General features: G+C 40.5%; 1 protein-coding gene across 1 annotated transcript in view; it reads right to left on the bottom strand.

Annotated features, from left to right (window-relative positions):
- The window catches only part of NOL10 (nucleolar protein 10), a 107,621-nt gene that overhangs the window by 53,624 nt on the left and 30,266 nt on the right, over nucleotides 1-23,731 (bottom strand). Inside the window, exon 13 of the mRNA XM_046662595.1 lies at nucleotides 17,202-17,254. Within this exon, the coding sequence (XP_046518551.1) occupies nucleotides 17,202-17,254 (53 nt within the window). The remainder of the gene's footprint in view (nucleotides 1-17,201; nucleotides 17,255-23,731) is intronic.

Genomic DNA, 23,731 nt, shown 5'->3' with positions numbered 1-23,731 from the left:
AGCTTCGCAACATTCTGAACATGCAAGCTTAGTCCTGCTAAATTTAGGAATAGGGGAAACAGAATTACTCTCAAAAGAACTTTTAAGAGAGCAAAATTTCATCCAAAACCATGAAATTCCTTCATAAAACAAATCTCTTAAAGTTCTCTTTTAAGTATTGAAAATTGCATTATATACATCCAAGTAATTCTAATTTGAGGTAGAATAAAAAGCTTTAGATTTCGGTCTGCTTTTTCATGAAAATTACAAACAATGCATGAAAAAGCCCTCAGCTTCCATCTTCCTTCAATTCTCAAGAAACAGAAAAAATATCTTAAAATGGTCCCAATCTTCTTCAAAGTCCACTGTTAGTTAAATAATAAAAACCTTTCTTTCAAGGCCTCCCACACATTCTTTCCTGAAGAGCCTGGCCTTGAACCTTTGCTACAGACCATTACTTGATGTTTATCATCACATTACACTTAAAATCCCACGCAGCTTCCTAGAGTTCACCTCCAGAGTCTGCAGTCACAATGACTCCAAGCAATGTTAAAATCTTCTACTTCCAGCCTTTTCCTCTCCCAGTTTCCTAACTGCGCTAAAAATGCTCAACCTTGACGGCTATGTCTGCACACATGGGTATGCACACATACCCCATGGGTGCTAAAGGCACCAAGCCAATTTTATCATATGAAAATGTCCTTTTCTTTTTGATCGCACACCTGGTAATGAGTGCTCTCCGAGATCTTGTTTTGTCATTTCATTCCTGCCAAAGTTACACAGATGGTTTTAGTGTGTTATCCTGGTTACCACATCAGTAGTTTCCTGGTTCTACCCGACTTCCTTGCAGGCAAAGGGACTTATTAATAATCTTTCAGCATATTCTTATATTTTCCAATTCTTAATTCTCAAGTCTATGTAAAAACTAAGGGTATCCTAATATTTAAAAATATCTAGGGATGGAAACTTGGCAGAAAGAAAGCAAGAGTAAAATGTTTTAAAATTCTATGTACACTTTTTCTCAAGGTTACACAACTTAGTTCTATTCCAGGAGGGTCAAAAAGCATTTTGCTACCATTTAGCAGTCACTGTTTATCTAGAGGGTGCCACACATGGAACTAGGAAATCCTGAAGAATACATTTTAAGTTCAAGAAAAGTAAGATTTTCCATACACACATTCTCAAAGAAAAGCAAAGGAGAGCATTATTCTGGTAGAGGAGAAGAAGAAGGTAAAAGAACCCAATTTGGATTCATAATCGAGTAAAATGTGGCCAACTACAAAGTACTGAAGTAACTTTCTACTACTCTAGGTAGAATGTCTATTTCAGTGTTTAAACATGTATATTTCCCACTGAGATGATAAACAGGATTCCTACACACATGGCAATATTTAAGGCCCTGTTAAGATATATGATATGACTACATGAGGGGCTGTGGGAGGGAAGTAGTGTGTATACAGTATTAATCTTTTTTTGTTGAAGTCTTCGGATAGATTCCAAAAACTTCATGTAAAATCTAATCACTTTCAAAAGGGGGAGAGCTCTGTAAGAAAAACCATACACATAATGTAAATTTTAAACTCAGAATGAAAGGAAACCTATGTAGTTTGGTGGCGGGAGTGATGAGAGGTTAAACATCACCCACACCTCAGCTGAACCAAAAACTTAATTTTGGACTCTTTGGCAACCATGGCAAAAAGAGATGCACAGTAAGGCAGAAAGATCTCAGCTACTCGACAAGGGAGTATACTGCTATGTCTGGAAAGAGAAACTCTCTTGGAACTAAATTCAAGAAGCATATCACATATCTTACTGTAAGAGATTCTAACACTAAACAATATTTCTTTAATAAAGGTTTACAAAAGAAACTTTACATGACTGTTAAATATCAAAGAAACGCCATTAAACTGTAATTTATGAAGGCCAGAGTAATGTGGTCCAAGCAAGCAGCTTGATGACCTAAAGATTCTTTTTTTTTCTTTTGAGGAAGATCAGCCTTGAGCTAACTGCTCCCAATCCTCCTCTTTTTGCTGAGGAAGACTGGCCCTGAGCTAACATCCATGCCCATCTCCCTCTACTTTATGTGTGGGACGCCTACCACAGTATGGCGTGCCAAGTGGTGCCATGTTCGCACCTGGGATCCGAACTGGTGCGCACTTAACTGCTGTGCCACCGGGCTGGCCCCCTAACTCGATTCTTAAATATAGTTTACAGCTGTGCTGTCCAAGAGAGTAGCCACTAGTCACATGCACCTATTTAAATTTAAATTAACTAAAAAGGAATAAAATTTAAAATTCAGTTCTTTAGGCACCTTAAGCACATTTCAAGTGCTCTATAGCCACACATGGCTAGTGGCTGCCATACTGGGCAGAGCAGATCTAGAATGTTTCTGTCATCACAGAAAATTCTATTGAACAGTGCTGGTTTAGAGAATTGAAAGAAATGGTGGTAAATATGCATTAACAGGAAACTAGGTAAATAAATTATGCCATATCTATATAACGAAATACTGTGCAACTATTAAAAAGAATGGGTTTGACTTATATATGCTGATCAGAATGATATATAATTAAGTGACAAGAAAACCTTTCAGGGGCCAGCTCTATGGCCTAGTGGTTAAGTTTGGCATGCTCTGCTTCAGTGGCCCAGGTTCAGTTCCTGGGCATGGACCTATACCACTTGTCAGTGGTCATGCTGTAGCAGAGACCCACATACAAAATAGAGGAAGACTGACATATATGTTAGCTCAGGGTGAATCTTCCTCAGAAAAAAAAAAAAGAAAAGAAAAGAAAAGAAAAGCCACACACACACACAAACCCAAAAAAGAAATCTTTCAAAATAATATGTTTAATGATTTTGCTAAAATATGCATACTAGTGTGTGCATATGGTTTCGGGGAGAAGGAACGGGGGAGAACTGACATGACTTACAAAGAATGTGCACTTATTAATAATGGTAGTGGGAGGGTTGGTCATGAAGCACTTTTTCTTTCTAGGTTATATATTTTTTCAGTGTGTGATTTGAAATAAAAAATTAGAGCATTTTTTCTAAAGCAAAACAAATAACATCCCCAAAAGGACAGAGGCACAGATACAGGTATATACCAAGGATTAACAAGCCTCCTACAACATCAACCGTTTCAGATAATCTTTATAAAAGAGCAGAGGCACAGCCTATAATTCAGGATTGAGGCCATCAGTGACCACCTGGATGGATGTTTGTGATACTGACTGAGAAGAGACTTTCAAAAAAGATGATTTTTTTTTTTTTACCTTCTTGAAAATTCAAGAACTCACTCACTCACAACCTTTGATCCTTTTCATAGAGATGAACCAAAAAAGCAAAAGATCAAAACTCCCTCCCAGGGTCTGGCCCCATGGCCGAGTGATTAGGTTCCTGCGCTCCGCTTCAGTGGCCCAGGGTTTCACTGGTTCGGATCCCGGGCATGGACCTAGCACTGCTCATCAGGCCATGCTGAGGCAGCGTCCCAGATAGCAGAACTAGAATGACCTACAACTAGAATACACAACTATGGGGGTCAGGGGAGGCCTTTGGGGAGAAGAAGAAAAAAAAAGATTGGCAACACATGTTATCTGAGGGCCAATCTTAAAAACACAAAAAAACAAAAAACTTCCTCCCAGGAAGCAGTTTAGCACAATATTATCTGAAGTTCCAGAGTTCTAACTCATACACATGGGAAAGAGAATTTCAAGACAACTCAACATTTCCAAAACTGAATTTAGCATCTATGCCACTTCTGTAGCTCTTATCTTTGTGAATGGTACCACTATTCTCAGTTCCCCTACCTCCCTCTTAGTCTCCACTCTTGATGATCACCAAGCTCTAAGGATGTACCTTCTCAATGTCTCTTATACGTCTCTGCCTTCAGCGCCCACTGCCACTGCCTTAGACAGAGGTCTCATGGCTTTTCCTAGTCAATTACAATCTATCCTTGCCCCTGCTTCCAAAGCAACCCCCTCCTATAGGCAGAACACTCTGACACACGTAACTGATCTCACTTCCCTGAATAAAACCCTTCAAAGGCAAGCCATTCTACTTAACCTCAAGGACTCAGATTTAGGCCCTGATATCTCTCCACTTTTATTTATCTCTTGCCCTTCCCTACCCCTGGAAAACTGGAGCTCCTCCCAAACAGACTGAACAGAACGAGGCTCTAGTGTCTTGTTTCAATTCCCTGTGTGTAAAACGATCTTCCTGGTTCCACCCCTCTTCTTTCTACCTCTTTATTGCTTAATTCCTATATGTCCTTCAAAATTCACTTCAGACATCAGTATTTCCTCTGACTCCCCCACCTATGGGAAGGTGACTTTTCTATGAGCTCCTTTAAGATCTTGTGTAAACAAGTCCCTTATCAACTGCATTGTCTACTTCTTTATAAAACTATAAGCTCCGAGGCAGCAAAGCTCACATCTTAAAAGGTCTGTGATACCCCAGGCCTTACTGCAGGCACATGAAAGGCACCTACTAAGTATCTGTTTAATGAACGAACCAGCCCCTCGAAATACTCAAACTAAATACTAGCCAACACAGACTATCTAGTCAAGCTACAAAGATAAAAAAGAGAGGGTGGTATTTTCTTCAGTGACCAATACAAAAAATGAATGATATTTGCAAATTAAAACAATGAGATACCACTATACACCTATTAGAATGGCTAAAATCCAAAACACTGACAACCCCAAATGCTAGTGAGGATGTAGAGAAGCAGGAATTCTCACTCACTGCTGGTGGGAATGCAAAATGGCACAGCCGCTGTGAAATACAGTTTGGTGGTTTTTTTACAACTAAACGTACTATTACCAGAGCATGCAGCAATCACGCTTCTTGCTATTTACCCAAAGGAGCTGAAAACTTACATGCACCATGCATATAAATGTTTAGAGCAGCTTTATTCATAACTGCCAAAACATGAAGCAACAAAAAGTCCTTCACTAAGTGAATGAAAAAACTGTGATATATCCATACAATGGGAAAATATTCAGCACTAAAAAGAAATGAGCTAACAAGCCACAAAAAGACATGGAGAAGCCAATTTGAAAAGGCTACATACTATATGATTTTAATTTTATGACATTCTGGAAAAAACAAAACTATATAGACAGTAAAAAGATCAGTGGCTGCCATGGGATTGGGGATAGAAAAAGGGGAGGATAAAGAGGTGGAGCACAAGAGGATTTTTAGGGTAGTGAAACTACTCTATACGATACATAATGGTGGATACATGTCATGAAACATTTGTCCAAACCTACAGAATGCACAACACCAAGAGTGAACCCTGATGCCTCCGAGCGATAACAATGTGTCAAAGTAAGTTCAACTATTCTAACAAATGTACCATTCTGGTGCAGGATGTTGGTGGAGGAGGGTGTGTATACCGTGTGTAAGTGTGTGTACGGGGTATGTGGGAACTCTGTACTTTCCACACAATTTTGCTATGAACCTAAAACTGCTCCAAAAAATAGTCAATTAAATGAATGAGTAAAAGCATGAATGACAGAATCATCCACAGCTATGTAATAAACATAGATAGGCAGATCTAATCTTTCTTTCAATGTGTCTTACTATTATCATTTACGCACGATTTGTTTCCAACCAAGAATAATGATCTGTTCTTCAAGAAGGTAAATATATAACCTAATTAGAGGTATGTGCCAATGTGGAGATATCCATTTCCATTCAATAAGTTTCAACAACTACTTTCTAGAGCAATTTAAAGTGCTAGTAACAGAAACCCATTCCACCTCCGCTCCCGCAAAAAAGCTGACAATACTGAAGTAAAGACATGGGGAGATGGGGATTCAGTATATTTCTATTTTTATGTGTATTTGAAATTTTTCCATAACAAAATTTAAAATGAGTGTCAATAATACGCATTCCTTCAAATGGGCATGTATTCAGTGGGAGCGTATGAAGGATCAGACACTGTTCTAGCACCAGGGACGGAGCAAAAAGCAAACCACACAGAAGCCCTGCCCTCAGGGCGCCCACATCAGAGTACATGGGCACCAGAAGACAAACTTTCTTGGGATTTGAGAACACTGAATCAGTGTAAATCCTAGAACTTTATTATTATTTTCTGTATGACCTGGGCCTTTTAAAAGAAGGCAGCCCAAATTTTTGGCCTATTTGTATAATCTGCCTTTTATTTTTAAGGAAAAAACAAAACACAACAAAAAAACAGAGCAGGTAATGGGCATATTAATCAAAGAAACTGCCACAGGATTGAAGCAGTCAGGTACACTCAGAAACTAAAACCAGTCCCTGGTTGTGAACGCTATATTCTATCACCAACCACCTACGTGACCGCACCCACAGGACACTGGAATACTAGAGTTACTTTCAACTCTACCTCATCCAAAACAAGAATGGTAAAGAAATCAACTTAATAAGCACCAAGACGGAGGTAACAGCCAGAGCAGGGAGACGAGTCCTTGGGTTAATATTTGATTCAAACTGAGTAACTAGCATCTGAACAGGAAGTTGTCATTTGTTTTCAAGAAAATGCGTATGCCAGATGTGCAACTGTTTAAACAAAAACAAGTATCATCTGATATGCTAACATAATAAAATGTATGTCATATGTACATCATATGGAAATTACATGCATTTTTACCTAGTCAGAACTAAAATTAACTTTTGAAAATGTGACAGGATGCTCAGAAAATTACTTCCTGAGAATCACACTTTAATGCTTTCTGTATGTCTGCTATTCTTGTGACCCAATAAATTGCGATGGGAAACGGAGAGGATTTCCTTTGTTGACAAAAAGGCCTCAGATACTATGTTACTGCCTGAAAGTGTTTAGATTAAAATAGGAAGCTCACATTTCCCCTTTGTAAAGATGCAAACAGCTTGTTTGTATTAGAACAGAATACTTTATTAGCCACCTGAGTTTTGTGCCTTACTTCCCATTTCACAGCTATAAATACATAACTGAAAAATTACAAAAAGAATACCACACCTTATAAAGCAATCTCACGCATAAGATAAAATTCAGTTACAACAGATTTACTGTGAGCTTGAGTTAGAAAGGAAATTCTCTAAAAAGAAATGCATCTGCTTTGCATCCCTCTCCCTTTCTGTTAATTAGGACGAGGTAATGAAAATACCCGGAGTTTGGAAGGCTAACTCTTCCACCAGCTGCTCAGTTCTGCCTCTAAGTGCCTCACATTTTCTTCTCTATAAATTAGGTCTTTTACCTTCCATAAGATGTCTTATCCTTCCAGATCTTTCTTATAAGGCTTTGCTTTACCTTTAAAATGCTTTTCTTGGAGAACAAAATTAAGCATAAGTCCCATTTGCATTATTATGAATCAAGGCAGCTAAAAAATATGCATCTTTGAACTCAAAGTTGAACTCAATTTAAAATGAATCGTGTTTTTCATTCAAAATAGTCTTTTTCTTCCTTTGAGAAGCTCTGAAAAGTTAGTCCTTCGCTCCCTCCTACATTCTAATAGCTCTTCCCACACTTTCAATTGCAAAAATTTTCTTCTTCAGTCCAATGCCCCATCATTGTCTTCACCTCACATAAGGTGCCTTTCTTTCATGATCTTATTCTTTTTCCTACATCCTAAAAACACGCCTTCTCTAGATGGTGCCTGATAACACAATTTCTGAACTCTTTTTCTGAGCTTTCTCTGACCCTCAGCCTATAAAATATTTCTCAATGAACGCTGACATTAAGCTCCCCAAGACGCCCCTTCATGTACCACTATGTCCTTCCCCACTCCCATTCATATGCGGAATCACTGCCAACATTCTGCTTAACATTTACTCCTTTGACTTACAGCTGAATAAAACTTCCAGATCTTCTTTTACAGATCCTGCTGCTAAGCCCTACCTTGCCCATTCTGAACTTGCTAACTATATTTTAAAAATCTTGTCCTTTCTCCTACTCTATCCATTGCATCTAACATTTCTGAAGTTGGTTTCACCGGTTACCCTCCTGGACAGAGATGGGGTCCTAAAGTCAAGCAGGTGAGACTAATCGGAGTATAATCAAAATTAAACTTGAAAATCCCTTCGGGATGTCCTTTAATAAGTCTAAAAGAGCACACTTTTCTTAGGTGTTGGGAAAGGACCAGATACAGTGGCTGACTTCCTTCTAGTGGTCTTGTCTTACCAAAAAAACCTGTATCTTAAATTACCAGAGTCACACTCAGAGTGGCAAAGCTATGAGAGGTACTGAGGATAAACATCTTTTGATGAAAGCAACAGATTCAAGCAGGCTTTTTCTAAAGGTGTTTCTCATCTCTACCACATAAAAAAAAAATTAAGTGACTGTTTTCTCAATTCCCCCAAGAATGATACATAACTAGCATCACCCTAAATGCATAGGAGAGAAGGTAACTAACCATGTAAAGGATCTCCAAAATCTAAGTTCTTTCCTCTACGGAGTGTGGAATGAAGAAATGCCTTCTAGATCCAGCTCTGCTACCAACTTGTCGTTTGACCTTGAACAAAAAACTTGATTCCTCAGTTATAAATTGAGGGATTGGACTAGAAGACCTCAAAGATCCCTTTCTGCTCTAATATTCTGTGCTTCAAAAGCCTCCCCTGTTCTTTATAGCATGTTCAAAAATCCTTTAGTGTGGAAACATTTTAGCTGCTACTTGTCCAGTTTATGTTCTGTCTTGTACATCGTTTGTATGCTGGCAAATTCCCCAGGGGATAGTTTTCTTTGCATCTGGCACTACCTCCCTAAACCAGGAGAGTATGTTGCTACTGGCACTATAAAATAAGCATTTCTAACAAAATTCTGTCACTATGTCTAACAGCTCTCTGCTTAAGTGAGCATTTTAAATGAAAATGTCGTCTATCACTTTTAGGATTTTATACGGACACTAATGTACTCAGGGACATTTCGACATACACTGGTGGGCCAGAGACCTCACATCTGGGGAATCTCCGAATATCAAATTAGTAAACATAAAGACCTTCAGTACTGGCTCTGAATCAAAATGGATCAACCAGACCAATCATTGACCAGATTCAAACCCAAGTCATAGGGAGCAACATGCACAGCACTTCCAGCAACTCCAGCTTAAAAGCTCAGGTATGCCCAGGAAGAAAAGAAAGGCATTGTTTCCAGTCTTTAAAACGTGTAAGCCCATCCCATCCTAGGTGCAAAGCCAACTTCTGGACAAATTTCAAAAAAGAGACAAAAAAACTAAATGCCCTTATTTTCATGTTCTCCTTTTGTATTTTTCTAGGAAAGAGGTTATCCTCTTAACAGAAGCACTATTAACCCTTTTGGACAAGGCATTACTTTTAGAAATCTTCAGCACTCCCAAACACAATGACCGCATCACACCAAGATTCTCTGATCCGGCTGATTAGAATGTACTGTCAGAGCAAAGACACAGCCTATCCTGCTGTACAAAAATTATATTCTGGCACTTATGAGTCATGTTCTCCACTTTTTTATTTCAATAGCAGTAGCAGAAAAAAGCAAATCCAAGATTCGAATGGTCTAAGAACAGCTAAAAAGCACTGCAAACCAGCCATTGTCAAAATAGACAGCTATTATTTAAAGTTCTCCAAATTACAGCGACCAGCTTACTCTCACATGCATTTGCTTTACTAATTTTTCAGCACATATTAATTGAATGCCTACAGTGTACTAGGCACTCTTTTAGGTGCTGGGGATCTAACAGCAAAATAGATAAAACAGTGCCTCTGTGTCCATGTTTTATACTATGATGGGGAAAGACATGCACAAATTAGTAAATAAATGAAAGTAGGGAAAATTTTGTGCTTCAATGGAAAACCATGCATAGAGATCTACAAACTTGTTCTTAAATGGCCAGGGAAATTTTGTGTTTGGTCTTGGTTAGTTTGGTTTTATGCTCTGACCATCTGGTGATCTCTGTAAACAGATTAATGGTTTGTAGAGGTCTATTCTTTGATGGGTGAGAGAAAATGGAGACTCTGGTGATTTAGTCTATTTCTACTTGAAGGATATTTTAAGTTATAATAGGAGTTGGGATGTCATCTAAGCAAAATGATAAACCTCTGGAAGACTTTTATTCTATTTTATCTTTTTGGTAAGGAAGGTTGTCCTTCAGCTAACATCCATGCCCACCTTCCTCTATTTTGTATGTGGAAAGCTGCCACAGTGTGGCTCGATGAGCAGTGTGCAGGTCCGCACCCAGGATCTGAACCTGTGAACCCTGGGCCGCCAAAGTGGAGTGCACGAACTTAACCATGCCACTGGGCCAGCCCCTGGAAGATTTTAAGCAGAAGGGTGATATAATCTGATTTATGTTTGTTTTGTTTTTATTTTTATATTTTTAAAATCTGGCTTTTGTATGGAAAACAGACTGCAAGAAAAACAAAAGTAAAAGAAGAAAGATCAATTAAAGAGGCTGTTACGGTGATCCAGATGAGTTGTAGGAGTGGAAATACTGAGAAGCGGTTGGATTTGAACCAATACTGGAAACAGAGTTGACGTGACTTACTGACAGACTAGATGAGGAGGGATGAAGTGCAAGGGGGAGACGAAACATGAGTGGCTCCTGTGCTCCGGGCCTAGATAACTGGGTGGACGATGGTGCCTCTGCTGAAATGGGAACACCTAGCAAGTGTGGGGTAGGGGTAGGAAGCTGGGATGAAGAATTCTGCTGTGAACACATTCAATATTGTGTGCCTATTAGACATCCAGTGGAGAAGCCAAGTAGACTGATGGATATATAACTCTGTACTCAGAGGGGAGGAAAGGCTGGAGACAGAAATGTAAAGGTCATCAGCACACAGGTGTCCTATAAAGCCTAGGGATGATGAGCTCCCTAGGGAGAGAATATAAACAAGAACTCAGCCCCAAGACTCACTAACATTTACAGGTCAAGGGGAGAGAGCTGAGGCCCAAGTCCTGGGACATACCAGCAGGGAACGGAGCAACCAAGGAAGACAGAGAAGGGCCATTGGAGGGACGATAGAAGGAAAACCAGGAGAATGTGGTGTTCAGAAGCCAAGCAGTGTTTCAAGGAGGCTGGTCACCTGCATTGAATGCTACTTAGAGATAAAATTAAGTGATCTGTATATGAGATGTACATTAAAGGAGAAAGGGCACTTGACTGTTCACACAAGTGACTCTCCAGGAAAAGCAATACCTTCTCTGTTGGCCAAAATCCCCTCTGCTGTTCACTTTGTTTCCAGAGATTGCGGGACAAACTCGTCATTCACCATTTTGCCCCCAGATATGTGCTGTGATCTTAAGACCGAAAGAAGACTAAGTCTCTAACTCTAAACTTTAAAATTAAAATGGGGAAGATAATGTCTATACAAAAAGGAGACAGAACATATCGACATAAAAGGCTGACCATCGGTGCCCGACCCCTGACTACCCTAAGCACATTCCTCTGTCCCCACACCAACTCCTTTCCTTCACAGCGCTGACAGTCACATAGGAGTCTATCATCACCCTCCCCCTTGACTGTAAACTCACAAAGGCAAGGTATTAAGGCTGTTTTATTCACCAACATATTCCAGGTTCCTAGCACAGTGCTCAATATATCCTTGCGAAATAAATAAAAACACTCGTCTCCTACATTTATTTTTATAATACAGAAAAAAACAAAAAATATTAACAGGCAAAAGAGCAAAGAAGTCACCCACCTACATGTTTTAGACATTTTTAAGATACCTTCAAGTCTAATGGTAACTAAAATAACATACTTACAATTTGGATAGGTGATAAAAATGTTATCTTCTTATGAAGCAAAGGCAAGGAGTAATTGTTAGAAAGCGTTATATGGCTATCTTAAGCCTTCTAGAAAATTATGCCAAAATATACCAGAGCGGTATACTTGAAATACTGAACTTAAAAAAAGATGCCATCTCTAAGGGAGGCCACATAAAGGATGATCAAAACGTACCCAAAAATACCTCCATAACAGACAGCTGACACGGTGCTTGAGTTTAGAACTAGACTAACACATTCAATTCACCAGAGACGGAACAGTCAAAAACTGTTTATACCTAAATTTCTTTGTTTTGTCACAAAAGCTCATAGAGAAAAAATCTTGATGAAAAGACTGATATCCACTTTTAATTCTTTCTTGAGAAACAACAATAAAATCTGCCCAAATGTAAGTATCCATATATATCTACTATAAAATTTTTCATGCCACTTCTCTAAAACTGACTTCCAAATGCTGCAACTAAGTTATTTCAAAAACACCTCCTTGGTCAGCCCCAGAACTACGAAGCTCTTCCCGGCCTTTCGTGTCCATGTGTGCTGCAGCAGGTGTTCCATCTAAACCCCGGACTAGAGCAAACGAACCCAGCAGTGGGATCAGAAGACCTTGGCTCTGCCGCAGCCCTTTTTGGGTTTGTGAGTGATAACTCAGGAAGTGAAGGGATTTAAAGATATTCATGAGACTGAACCTTTTATTACAGTTCACAAAATCTGGCTACTAGGCCAGTCCTGGTGGCCTCATGGTGAAGCTCAGCATGCTTCGCTTCAGTGTCCCAGGTTCAGACTTACACCACTCACCTGTCAGTGGCCGTGATGCGGTGGCGGCTCACATACAAAAAAGGGAAGATTGGCAACAGATGTTAGCTCAGGGTGAATCTTCCTTAGCAAAAAAAAATTTGGCTACTAAGAATTTTTTGCATTTCCTTCAGCTTTATATATATCTTTTTGAGGATATGTGTGTGTGTTTTATAATTAAGTGAAGCAAGTATTCTTGAGGTTTATGCTTCTTAACATCTAATTATCTCTATTTGCAAAGACAGTTTTGTGGGTTTTACGCATTATGCCAGATAAGTTCAAGCACTGTTTCCTAACAGAAGCACCAGTGCAGGTTAAATATAATCCTTTATGTTTTTAACTGTGCCCCATTTGCAAGTACTTTGGCTCCAAAGTACTTTCCAGATTTCAAATATAATTTTAAATTAAATATAAATGTTAAAATATTTAATTAATATGTTTTATTGATTTATTGTAAATAACAAAAACATTTTAATGAAAACAATATAGGTATTCTTTGTCCTAAGAAAATGTTTTAAAACCAAAATACCTAACTGGCAACATTGAAAGTAGAGTCCAGTAACATTGCATATAACTTGTTTAGTGACTTAAATTTACATGTTTAAAAAAAAATCAAAACAGTTCATCCTTAACTGATTTTTATTCTTCTAAATCGAATAGCTTCCCAAGCAAATAATAGTATGTTTTCCTCTTACATTTTTCCTTACGTTTACACACCCATACATATCATCAAGCATGCAACAGTCAACTGTCCAACAATGAGTGCTTTCAGGGGCTCACTGATACACTGGGGCCGTGGAATGCAGGAACGTTTCCAAGAGAAACATTAACCGCACTGGCTGGGCTTCCGGTGGGCTGCCAGAGGGGACTTGGATTCCCTCTGGAGTCTACATAGTTGCCAAAGGTGTTAATTATAAAGAATTAACCTAAGATTAAATTACATTTCAGGGGAAAACCAAATTTGAAAAACTATTCCTGACATTAGTCTCAGGAACTACAGTTGAATTAGGTCCCAGAATTTAAAAAGCAAACAAACAAATAAAATAACAGATCCTGACCTCTGAGAGGGGAAAAAAGGAGAATCCTGAGAAAGTGGGGAAAGAGCTGGAGAAAATCCAATCAGCCACAAATGACGTGTTAGCTCTGGGCACAGCAAGCTAAGCAGCAGTGTGGAAGTCAGGAATTGAATTTACCCTATAAAGACTCAAGTATTCAAAAACGATGGTATCTGACAGAAAGGCAAAAATTAACACGCTAAAAGATCACTAAGCAGTCTTCATTTTTAGCATAGGCCCAAAGGGGAGAAAAAAGTTTCCAGACCTGATTTATAAGATGTTAATACAAATCACAGTCCAAACCTCCTAAATTTGGCGTGAATCATATATTAAACACACCGTTCTCTGGTTCTGTGGGCCTCAAATAAAACTTTGTGCCAAATATCAGCTCGGTAAGTTTGATAAAATCTTACGAAAAATGGTAGGCTTTCAGACCCCTGGGCTCTCTTTTTGCTTTCAAGAAATATTACAAAAAGTAACTTCCACGTGAAGACAAACGGCACTATAACACAGCACTCAGTTCACAGCAGGAGGGCAGGAAGGAGGCCAGGAAGGAACACTTAAGTACCAGTTCCAGCACAATGCTTACAGAGCAAGAACAACTTATGCTCTCACTGTCCCCACACGCAGTCACCTGGGAGCAGTCTCCGGAGTTTTGCCACAGTTTTCTGTTAAATCTGAGTTACAAGGTTGAAACCAAAAAGGTCTTATAAGATAAGCTAACATTTCTCAAGACAGCAGTTTCTTAATCTAGCCGTCAGCCGGCCCCTCTCACTTGTGCTAATTCAAGTCCCCATTCCTGGGAACAAAACGGTCCGCCCTGAGAAACAGACTCAGCGAAGAAGAAGTGAGTAATGGGTCTCTTATAGTTCTAAGATTGTAAAAACGCCACAAGCCCAGCAATAAAATATAATGGAGATAACTAAAAATGTTTTAGGTAATTTGAATGCCTTAGAATTAATATTTCTAAAGTTAACCAAAGAACCAGGACACAAGTTTGCACATAAAACACAACTTCGCACACATAACATTATAACTGAAAGACAATACATTCAAATATTAATAGTGCTTATAATATTATCAAGGGGGGACGGGTGGTTTTTATCTCCTTATAGTTTGTAAAACACTTGGAATAAATAGCAATATGCATGCATTATTTGCATAATCAAAAAAGCTGTGTGTTTGTTCCTTTTAAAGACCATTTCATAAAATGCAGAATATGAGACCAAAGGGAAAATTATTTCTAAGACTTCCCTACCTTTTCCTGAACTCAGGGAATGACCTCCTTGTCCACACATTTACCCAAGCAGAAACCAGGCTGTCGTCTTTGGTTCTTTCCTTTTCCTTACCCCCCACATCTGACCCATTAGCAAGCCTATCTTCCACCACACCGACCTTTCCAATTCTATCCCCAATGCCACCTCCTCAGCACAAGCAGTAAGACGGCCTCGCTGCAGAAGTACTCAGACCTGCCCCCCCTCACCTCCGCACCAAGGGCTCCCCAGCCCACCTTTCCCTGTTTACAAGCCAACCTCCTGAGGCAGCCCTCCACGCTCGATCTTAGAGTGGGCTTTTCCACTTCGCACTAGTTGATTCTACACACGTTTTACATGGGGAAAGGCTCTATGATCCAAGACATCAACATCTTTAGGCAGCTGCTAAAGATCAAAACATAATAAGCACTCCCAAGTGGAAAATGAAAGATCTTTCCCAGGACGAGAAGTAAAGTTTAGACAGTAAGCTGATTTATTCTGCCTCTCTTGACAATGTTCCCAAAGAGGGTGAGACTGGAAGAAGACTGTGTCACGCTGGACAGAGGGAAGGCAATTCTTGTGATCTACACAAGGCTTCATCAATGAACACTTCTGAGGCATGCCATTTGGCAGTTCAAGGATAACAAACCTCTGAAATTACTGCCTGCCAGATCAGACTTCTCTCAAATTATCTCAGAACCCAAAACACTCCAACCACTAAAAAGGGAGGCCTGGCACAGGCAGCACAGACACTATCATCTCTCCTGTAGATTGTTATAGCCTGTTCTTACTGCTTCTGGATTAGATCCTATCTAACCTATCTTCTTGTAGCAGCCAAAATAACCCTTCCAAAATGCAAATCTGATCACATCACTCCCCTACTTCAAACTTTTCCAAGACTTCCTGGCCTACATTCTCACTCCTGGTTTCCAAGACCTTTGCAATCTGGCTCCTGAGCCTCAGATCAGCCTCATATCTTACCCTCATCCCTCTCGCTCTAAGGCTCAGACACGTGCGTTACTCTCTCCCTGATTTCTGCACACAGTTCCCTCTACTTCCAAGATCCTTCTCCCATTTTGCACCTCACTCCACCCCACCCTCTTCATCCAGTATATAGAAGCACCCTTCAGTCTCCCTTAGAAGTCAATTCCTCACGAAGGTTTCCCTGCACATCGTCCACACTTCCCACCAGTTCCCAGGCCCACACTGGGTTAAGCATCTCCCCTGCTACGTGCTGTAAAGTACCCTTCCTTACTTCTGTTACCGCATTCATCACATGAACGGAGATGGCCTCCGTTCCTGTTTTATTTCTAACAATGAACTCCTTGAGGAAAGAGGCAGGACCCTACACACTGTTACTGCCTCTGGGATCACGCAGCATTATGCTCACACACAGCTGATGCAATCAATTAACATATTTATTGAACAAATGAAGACACAGAAAGATGGATAAACTGATAGGAATAGAGAAGTAGTATGCGTGAGGGTCCAGGGAAAAATGAGAACTTAGAAAAATGGAAAAGCTTGCTGTCTGAATGGCCTTCATTTCACTATCAACCAAAAGAAACATCTCAAAGTGCTTTCAACAACATACCAGTTTCCTGAAACCACAAAAAGTCAACATCAACCAGAATACTTTTTTTTGGAAATACACACATTGTTGAGCTATTTCAAAAGAACCATCATAAATAAGAATAATTTTCATACTGGAGGCTGACAGTGGTTATGGAGCGTCCGCCCTCCCTAGAGTTCTGACCTTCAACACTCCCCCCTCCCTACCCCCAAATCTCAGGAAAGGGAGATGTTTGCTGACTATAAAGTAATCTAATGCCAACTTTGTACTATGGGGTTTTTCTGTTTAGGAGATTGTATTTCCCTCTGTTTCTTTCCCACTATAAACTAAAAGGCAAAGGTGAGGAAGCATCTGGCATCTGTAAGAGAAGAACTCTTATAGAAGGAAAAAAAAGGATAAGAGTATAAACTGCATGTCATCACTGATCATGTCAATCGAAGATAGGTTCTTTTATGTGTAACTTATTTTTAAGAGAAACAAACTACAATGAGATGACTAGAAGAGTTCTAGACTGATTTTAGAATGAGACCTCGATCACTAACAGCTGAAAGTTTAAGATTCTGAAATACTTGGGAAAAAAAACAAACGTAAACCTGAAGAATAAAGACTAATTTCTAATGTCTATTTTAATGTGACATTAGCTCCCCATAAAAGAATGGGTAAGCAATATTTTACTGGCTCCAGGAAGCAAACAAACCTACAAGTAGACCCACTGTGTTTAATTTACAAAGCCACATGCAGAACCAAAGTCCCTCAACACATCAGCTTAAAAATAAAGTATCTTCGCTTGTCCCGTTTTTATCATAACTCCTATTTGTATTACTTACCGGAATGTAATAGATGCCCATCTTGGGGGTTTCATTGGCAGTGAGCAGCATTCCTGAAAATAAACACAATGAAAAAGGTTAACACATGGGGAAAAGAAAAGTAGCCTTTTCTATCTGTTTTACATTTTGAAATGCTTGAGGTGCTCAGAACATGGTGTATGGCAGAAGAGCCAGGCCTGGAGGCCAGGCACCCTAGGAGTCAGGTCATGGGCTTCAGTTCCTGAGCCTCCTAGATGGAGTACCTCAAGTATCAGAAAGACCAACTGCCCACCTGCAAAATGCTCAGGCGGCACTAGCTAAGTAAACGAGTGGTCCCCACCATAAAGTGCTCAGGTCTACACGAAGTTTGTCATCATTTTTAAGCGGGAAAGTTTTAAGCTTCAGACACATAGACGAAGTGTTGTTTTGGTGCTCTATTTATTATAATAATAATGAGGAAGTTAAGAAGTAAGGCTTCCTTCTGTTAATCAGGAATCAAAGAACCAAGGTAAAGTATTTTCCCACAAAATGTCATGGCAAAGCAGTTGCTAATTTTTGCCTTAAACTTCACACCTGAATTGAAAAGCACAATGACTTAAGGACAACGCTACATGCAGCTACACCAGAAAGGACCTACAGAGACCCTAACAGCCCTTACTATACCAAAAGGATGCACTCACCATGGAATTTTAACAGACTCAACCAACAGAGTGCTTAAAAATTTAGTCTTCTCAGGATCAGCATTTTAAGAAAGCAAAACCGAAGTAAGGAACAACTTGCCGGCCTTCAATAAAGGTTTCCCTATAACCCCAGTAGCAATGGCGACCTAGGAATCCATTGTTCTTTGGTACAGTACCAAAGTATCTAGATGTCTCTGTTCCCTGCCACATCTGCAACCTACACCTCCCCCAAAGTCTCTCAAAGCAGCTCTAGCCCTCAGAGCCCCTGCTCCAGAATGATGCGCTTTCAATAAAACTGAGACCACTGGGGGCCCCTTATAATTTACTAAGCGCTTTCACATATATTATCTCAGTGAACATGCAACAACTCTCTAAAATAAGAAATATCATGATCCTTATTTTACAGATCAGAAGAACAAAGCTCAAACGGATGGAGTGTCCTGTTGGGAGCTAGAGAGTTTTAGAGCTAAAATTCAAACTCAAGAGCTCTTGTTTTTAAATACTTTTACAGATCAACCAAATAATATTCATTTTTAAAACCCATTTGTAAAATACAAAAGAGGAATCCACGGAGGGAAGACGCCTGGATTATCAGACCAAATAATCATAATTAAATTCACCAAATGTTAAGGACAATGATTTGATTCTATGTTTTAAAAAGTATTTTTTCCTTTTTTTGTTAATACAAAAGCTTGTAAAAGTTAGTGCCTGTGCTTCCCAGGCGTCACTAACAGCACGCGAAAATTGCTCCTAGACCCTTTAGACCCAATTACAGATCAAGTTCTGGGGACTGAAGAGACACTTTACAACCCAAAAGAAGGTTCTTGCTGAAGACATACCCTAAGCCTGGCTTCACTGGCTCAACCCTGAACATTGAACATTCAAACAATGAACATTCCACAAGGAAACAAAACCCCACCTACCAAACAAACCACAGAAAAGGCTCTGCTCCAAACACACAAGAGAATTCCGACTGGATGCCGCAGACTGCCATGTACAATGGAGCGGGATTTCGCTTGGCCATATATGGACAGTGATATAAGCTGACCCACTACCAAACTAAAGCGGGAAGGGTCAGGACTGAAACCAACTACGGATGAGAAAAACCAACAGCCTAACAAAGCCCTAGGAGCATTAGAAGTTTGTAACAAGCAAGAAGCAGAAAAACCAAAGCAGTGAAAGAGAGTGTGAGTGCAGCAGAAATGAAGACGACCGCAGGCAAGAGGGGAGAGCGGGAAGCACCGTGCCAGGCACTCCACACCCACAGATGAGAACACCGCTCAGAAATGAGAGAAGTGGCTCAAGGTCACCACACAGCCAGTAAGGAGAGCAGCTGGTGTGCTACTACTCCAAAGCCCACGCAACCGGGACTCTACAACTCCAATACCAACTAAAATCAAACGAAAAGACTTCTTGCACAATCAAAAAATAAACCATTAAAAAGTGCCAATCTAAACACTGTTTAGCAACATGAAAAATGTCTTTAATATAATGTCAACTTGAAAAGCAAAAGACAATTATACATATTGTGAGAGGACAACAATTTAAAACACATGAACACATGATTAATATAAGAATTTCTCTCATGAGAAGAGTAATGGTGCTTGTGAAGAGAAGGTAGAATTATGGATGATTTTTCCTCTCAATTTCCTTTCCTGATGTTTATTACGGCTTCAACAAAAAAATATGCATTTCAAAAAAGAAGGGAAAGAGTATCAGCACCTAGAAGGGAAAGAACACACGTCGGTATGGAACAGCAGAGTACAGCACACAATGTACAGTGTGGTTTACGAGTGCAGGGAAAGAGAACCGGACGGAACAGGGCCCTCCCCAGAGACAGGCACCTATCGGTACTCATCTGCAGGGGCTTCAGGGGCTTCAGGACTCACTGCAGCTCACGGCTGGAAATCAGAAACAGTCCTCAGTACTAGCACTACTCAAACTGTGCTCCCACGGCCAGTCTGCCAGCTGGTACCCAGCTGAGATAAGTGTAGAAACTGAAAGGAAGGATTTAGAAACCTGTATAGCAATTGGACGTTGCAGTGAGATCCAAATGTGTGATCCTTTTCCTAGTAATTCTTTTTTTTTTTCTTTTGAGGAAGATGAGCTCTTTTTGCTGAAGAAGATTGTCCCTGAGCTAATATCCATGCCCATCTTCCTATATTTTATATGTGGGATGCCTGCCATGGCAAGACTTGACAAGCAATGCATAGGTCTGCACCTGGGATCCAAAACGGCAAACCCTGGGCCGCCAAAGTGGAGTGTGTGAACTTAACTGCTGTGCCGCTGGGCCAGCCCTCGAGTAATTCATTTTTATTATATTTTACAAAAGTATCAATCTGCAATGGATTGGAAACTTAAAAACAAAGAAAAAACAAAACCCTGGTCCTTCACCAGATACATCTGAGAAGCATAACTAAAACATACAGCATCGTCACTGCCTTGACCAGCTCGGAGCAGAAAAGCGGTGAGTGCTGAACTCTGCCAGAGGGGAGCAGCCGGGACATTTCCTGCCACATGTTCAACTTCCGATATAAGTTGGAGCACATGATTTCACTTCACACGTTGCTTAATGATGGGCATACGTTCTGAGAAATGCGTCTTTAGGCGATTTCACCGCTGTGCACACGTCACACACTGCACTTACACAGACCTAGATGGTGGAGCCTACTCCACACCTAGGCTCCATGGTACTAATCTTATGGGATTGCTGCCGTGTATGCGGTCTGCTGCTGACTGAAACGTCAGTATGCAGCTCATGACTGCACATAGGGCACCAAGGGTATTTACAGATGACTCGAACAGCTTTTTCCTATGTGTCAAGAGGATACTGACAGAGTAAGAGGCAACTTCACATTTAACGGTATAGACAGCCTCCAACAGCCTGTAAGGCAGGTGAGAAAACCGAAGTTGGATGACCTGCATAACTATGAAGCCGGAATTAGGTCTTTTCTGAGTCAAAATGTTCTTTTCCCTCTACCAGTGGATCTGAAACCAGTGATCCTGAGTCCACAGGCCTGGGGCGGGGCTCGACACAGGGAAGCGCCACAAGCATCACGTGAAGCTGCTGCGCATCCACGCCACAGAGCCGCTGCCTCTCGTGCACCCTGACCTGCAGGGCAGCTGCCTGACGCAGAAGCGCCTGGATGAGCAACAAGATCAGGAGCCTAAAAGGAGCCAGGGAGGCGGAACCATTTCTCAACATTCTGAGCAGTCTGAGTATTAGAAAAACATTACAAAACAGTAATCATGATTCGGCGTTAATTACTCCAAAATGAGTAAGTGAGAAGATAAAGAAAGAAGAATGTTTTAGCTTTTCTAAAATATGATTAAGCTCGTAATGATTAAGCACAAACATAAAGAGCAGCGTTAAAGGAAAAGGTGTGGTAAAGCAAGGGAAAGACAGCACAGCACATGAATCAACCACGCTTAGATCCAAACCCCGGAGCAGCGGCTGAGGCACTTGTCTTACTGTGCTTGCAATCTCAGGAAAGAAACGACTTAGTGTGTGTGTTTGGTCAACCGCTTCTAAGATGTTCAACAGTAAAGTCATTCCTCTGTCCAAAACATCACTCTTAAAATTTTTGCGTTTCAGAAAGGCATACTTTGTAATGCAGAGATCTGGTGGCCCCCTTAAACAGAGGGGTCACTGTCATCCTCAGTGGCACTGGGATGGATGACTGATGGGATGAGGTCTGTCATGGAGAACCCCACTGCCCAGCGCATTACTCTTGTCCAAAATATTTAACCTACAGCACATCAAGCTGTTAGATTTAACTTCTATTTCAGAAAAAATACAGGGGCTGGAGGAACAACGTAGACACCAGGAAAACAATCACATAAATTCAGGATGAGGGACAATCTATGAGACTATCAACCTGACCTTAGAAAAGTCAGTATCAGGAAGAAGGAAAAAAAAAAGATGGGGGGACTATTCTGGATTGAAAGAAACTAAAGACACACAACAACTAAATGTATTACACAACCTTGATTATATCCTAGTTCAAAAAAATGGGCTAAAAAAGGCATTTTGGGGACAGTTAGGGAATGAGAAAATGGACTGGATATAAGATGATATTAGGGAATGATAGCTATTCTTCCTAGGCGGGATAACAGTATTTCTGACCACTAGAAATGTCCACTCAGAGGACACCAATGCTGTACTCTGCACAGGTGAAGGACTGCCACGCCCACAGCTGACTTGTAATGCCTGCCACCTTATCAGCAGCCTCAACTGTTTAAAGATCTCCAATTCTAGACCAGCACTGTCCAACAGAAATATCACACAAGCCACATATGTGATTTAAAATTTTCTAGTAGACACATTAAAAAAATAAAAAGAAATAAATAAAATTAATTTTAATATATTTTGTTAACCCAGTAAGTCCAAAACATTTTCATTTCAACATACTATTGATATAAAAAATGAATGACATACTTTTCATAGAATGTCTTTGAAATCTGGTGTGTATTTCATACTTCGAGCACACCTCAATTCACATTAGTCACAGATTAGTTCACCACACTCGGCTGGTACCTACCAAACTGGACAGCACAGGCCGAGAACGTCTTTCTCGCATCACCACCTGCTGCCCCTCAAACTCTCTCACCCCCTCAATCCAGCCAAACCTGCTCATCACCCTTGTTCCAACTTTAATTTCACCTGGTTTTACTCATCTCTGTACTTAGCCCAGACTCCATTCTAGATCATTCAGTACTCACTAACTAGGACCCCAGCATCCTCATCCGCAATTAATTCCCGAACTCATCAGAATTTGACTCACCCCAAACATCATAATAAAATCCTCTCCACTATCACAGATGAAAAACTAAGCACAAAGATGCAGAGTTCCTCATCTTTCTCAGAAGAGAAGCACGTCACTATATGGAACAAGGACTCCAGAATCAGGAAAGGTAGGCTCTAACAGAGGCTCTGCCACACGCCAGCTGGGCAACCAACCCTGGGCAAATTACCCAACTTTTCTCACCTCCTGCAATGTAAGAAAGACAGACAGAAAGAAAAGAAAAAAGAAGTGGCTGCTACTAACTACATGGGGTTACAAAAAGATTAAATGATAAATATTACAGCATCCATCATTTAGAGTGGCAACTTGGGAGCATTTGGTAACTCTTAGCTCCCTGCCTCAACTTCGGTGATACTTAACACGTGCTGAGCAATGCCCACCGACTAATTCCTGTCTTAGCTTCTACTCTACTTCAAAAACTGTTGGTTCTTTTACTGTCCTTCTGTCTGTTCCTGTTCCGTTCACCTCACCTCCCAGCTCCACCTACCAAACCTCACTCATCACTCCACACTCACTGCAAACAAGTCTCCCCACGACCTCCGCCAGCCGCCCTGGCTGAAACCTCCTCTCTAATGCACTGACAAAGTACTGTGTGTACACACGTAACACAACTTTTCCTGTTTTGCCTCATACCCCTCTATCGAAATTATCTGTGTATGTCTGCTCTCAGAGTACAACACTGCTTAAGAGTGGAAAGTGGTCTCATTTTCTCTCATACCCCCACATTCTGCACAGATTTGCCTTGAAGGTATTGTTAATCTTCAAATCTGCTGAACAGCATACAACACAGACTATACCAAAACCCATGGCTTCGTGAACCTTGTGGCTGATCAGGCAACTCCAGCCTTCTCCAAATCCCTAACTCCATTTCCACACACCATTACTAACCACATAAAACAGCTAAAGAGCACACCAAAATAGCATCTCACCCACCACCTACCTATACCCTGTTACCAGTTTCTACTAATAGCTAGGCTGGCCGAGGACTGAGTCACTGACAGTACCATTTTCTGAATCATCCACACCACTTCCTGCTCTGGATTCTTCAAGTAAATACAATATCCAA

The sequence above is a fragment of the Equus quagga genome, chromosome 5, assembly GCF_021613505.1.
Source record: "Equus quagga isolate Etosha38 chromosome 5, UCLA_HA_Equagga_1.0, whole genome shotgun sequence".
Taxonomy (NCBI): domain Eukaryota; kingdom Metazoa; phylum Chordata; class Mammalia; order Perissodactyla; family Equidae; genus Equus; species Equus quagga.
Note: the sequence above shows the minus strand (reverse complement) of the source record. Positions and strands in the feature narration are given on the sequence as shown.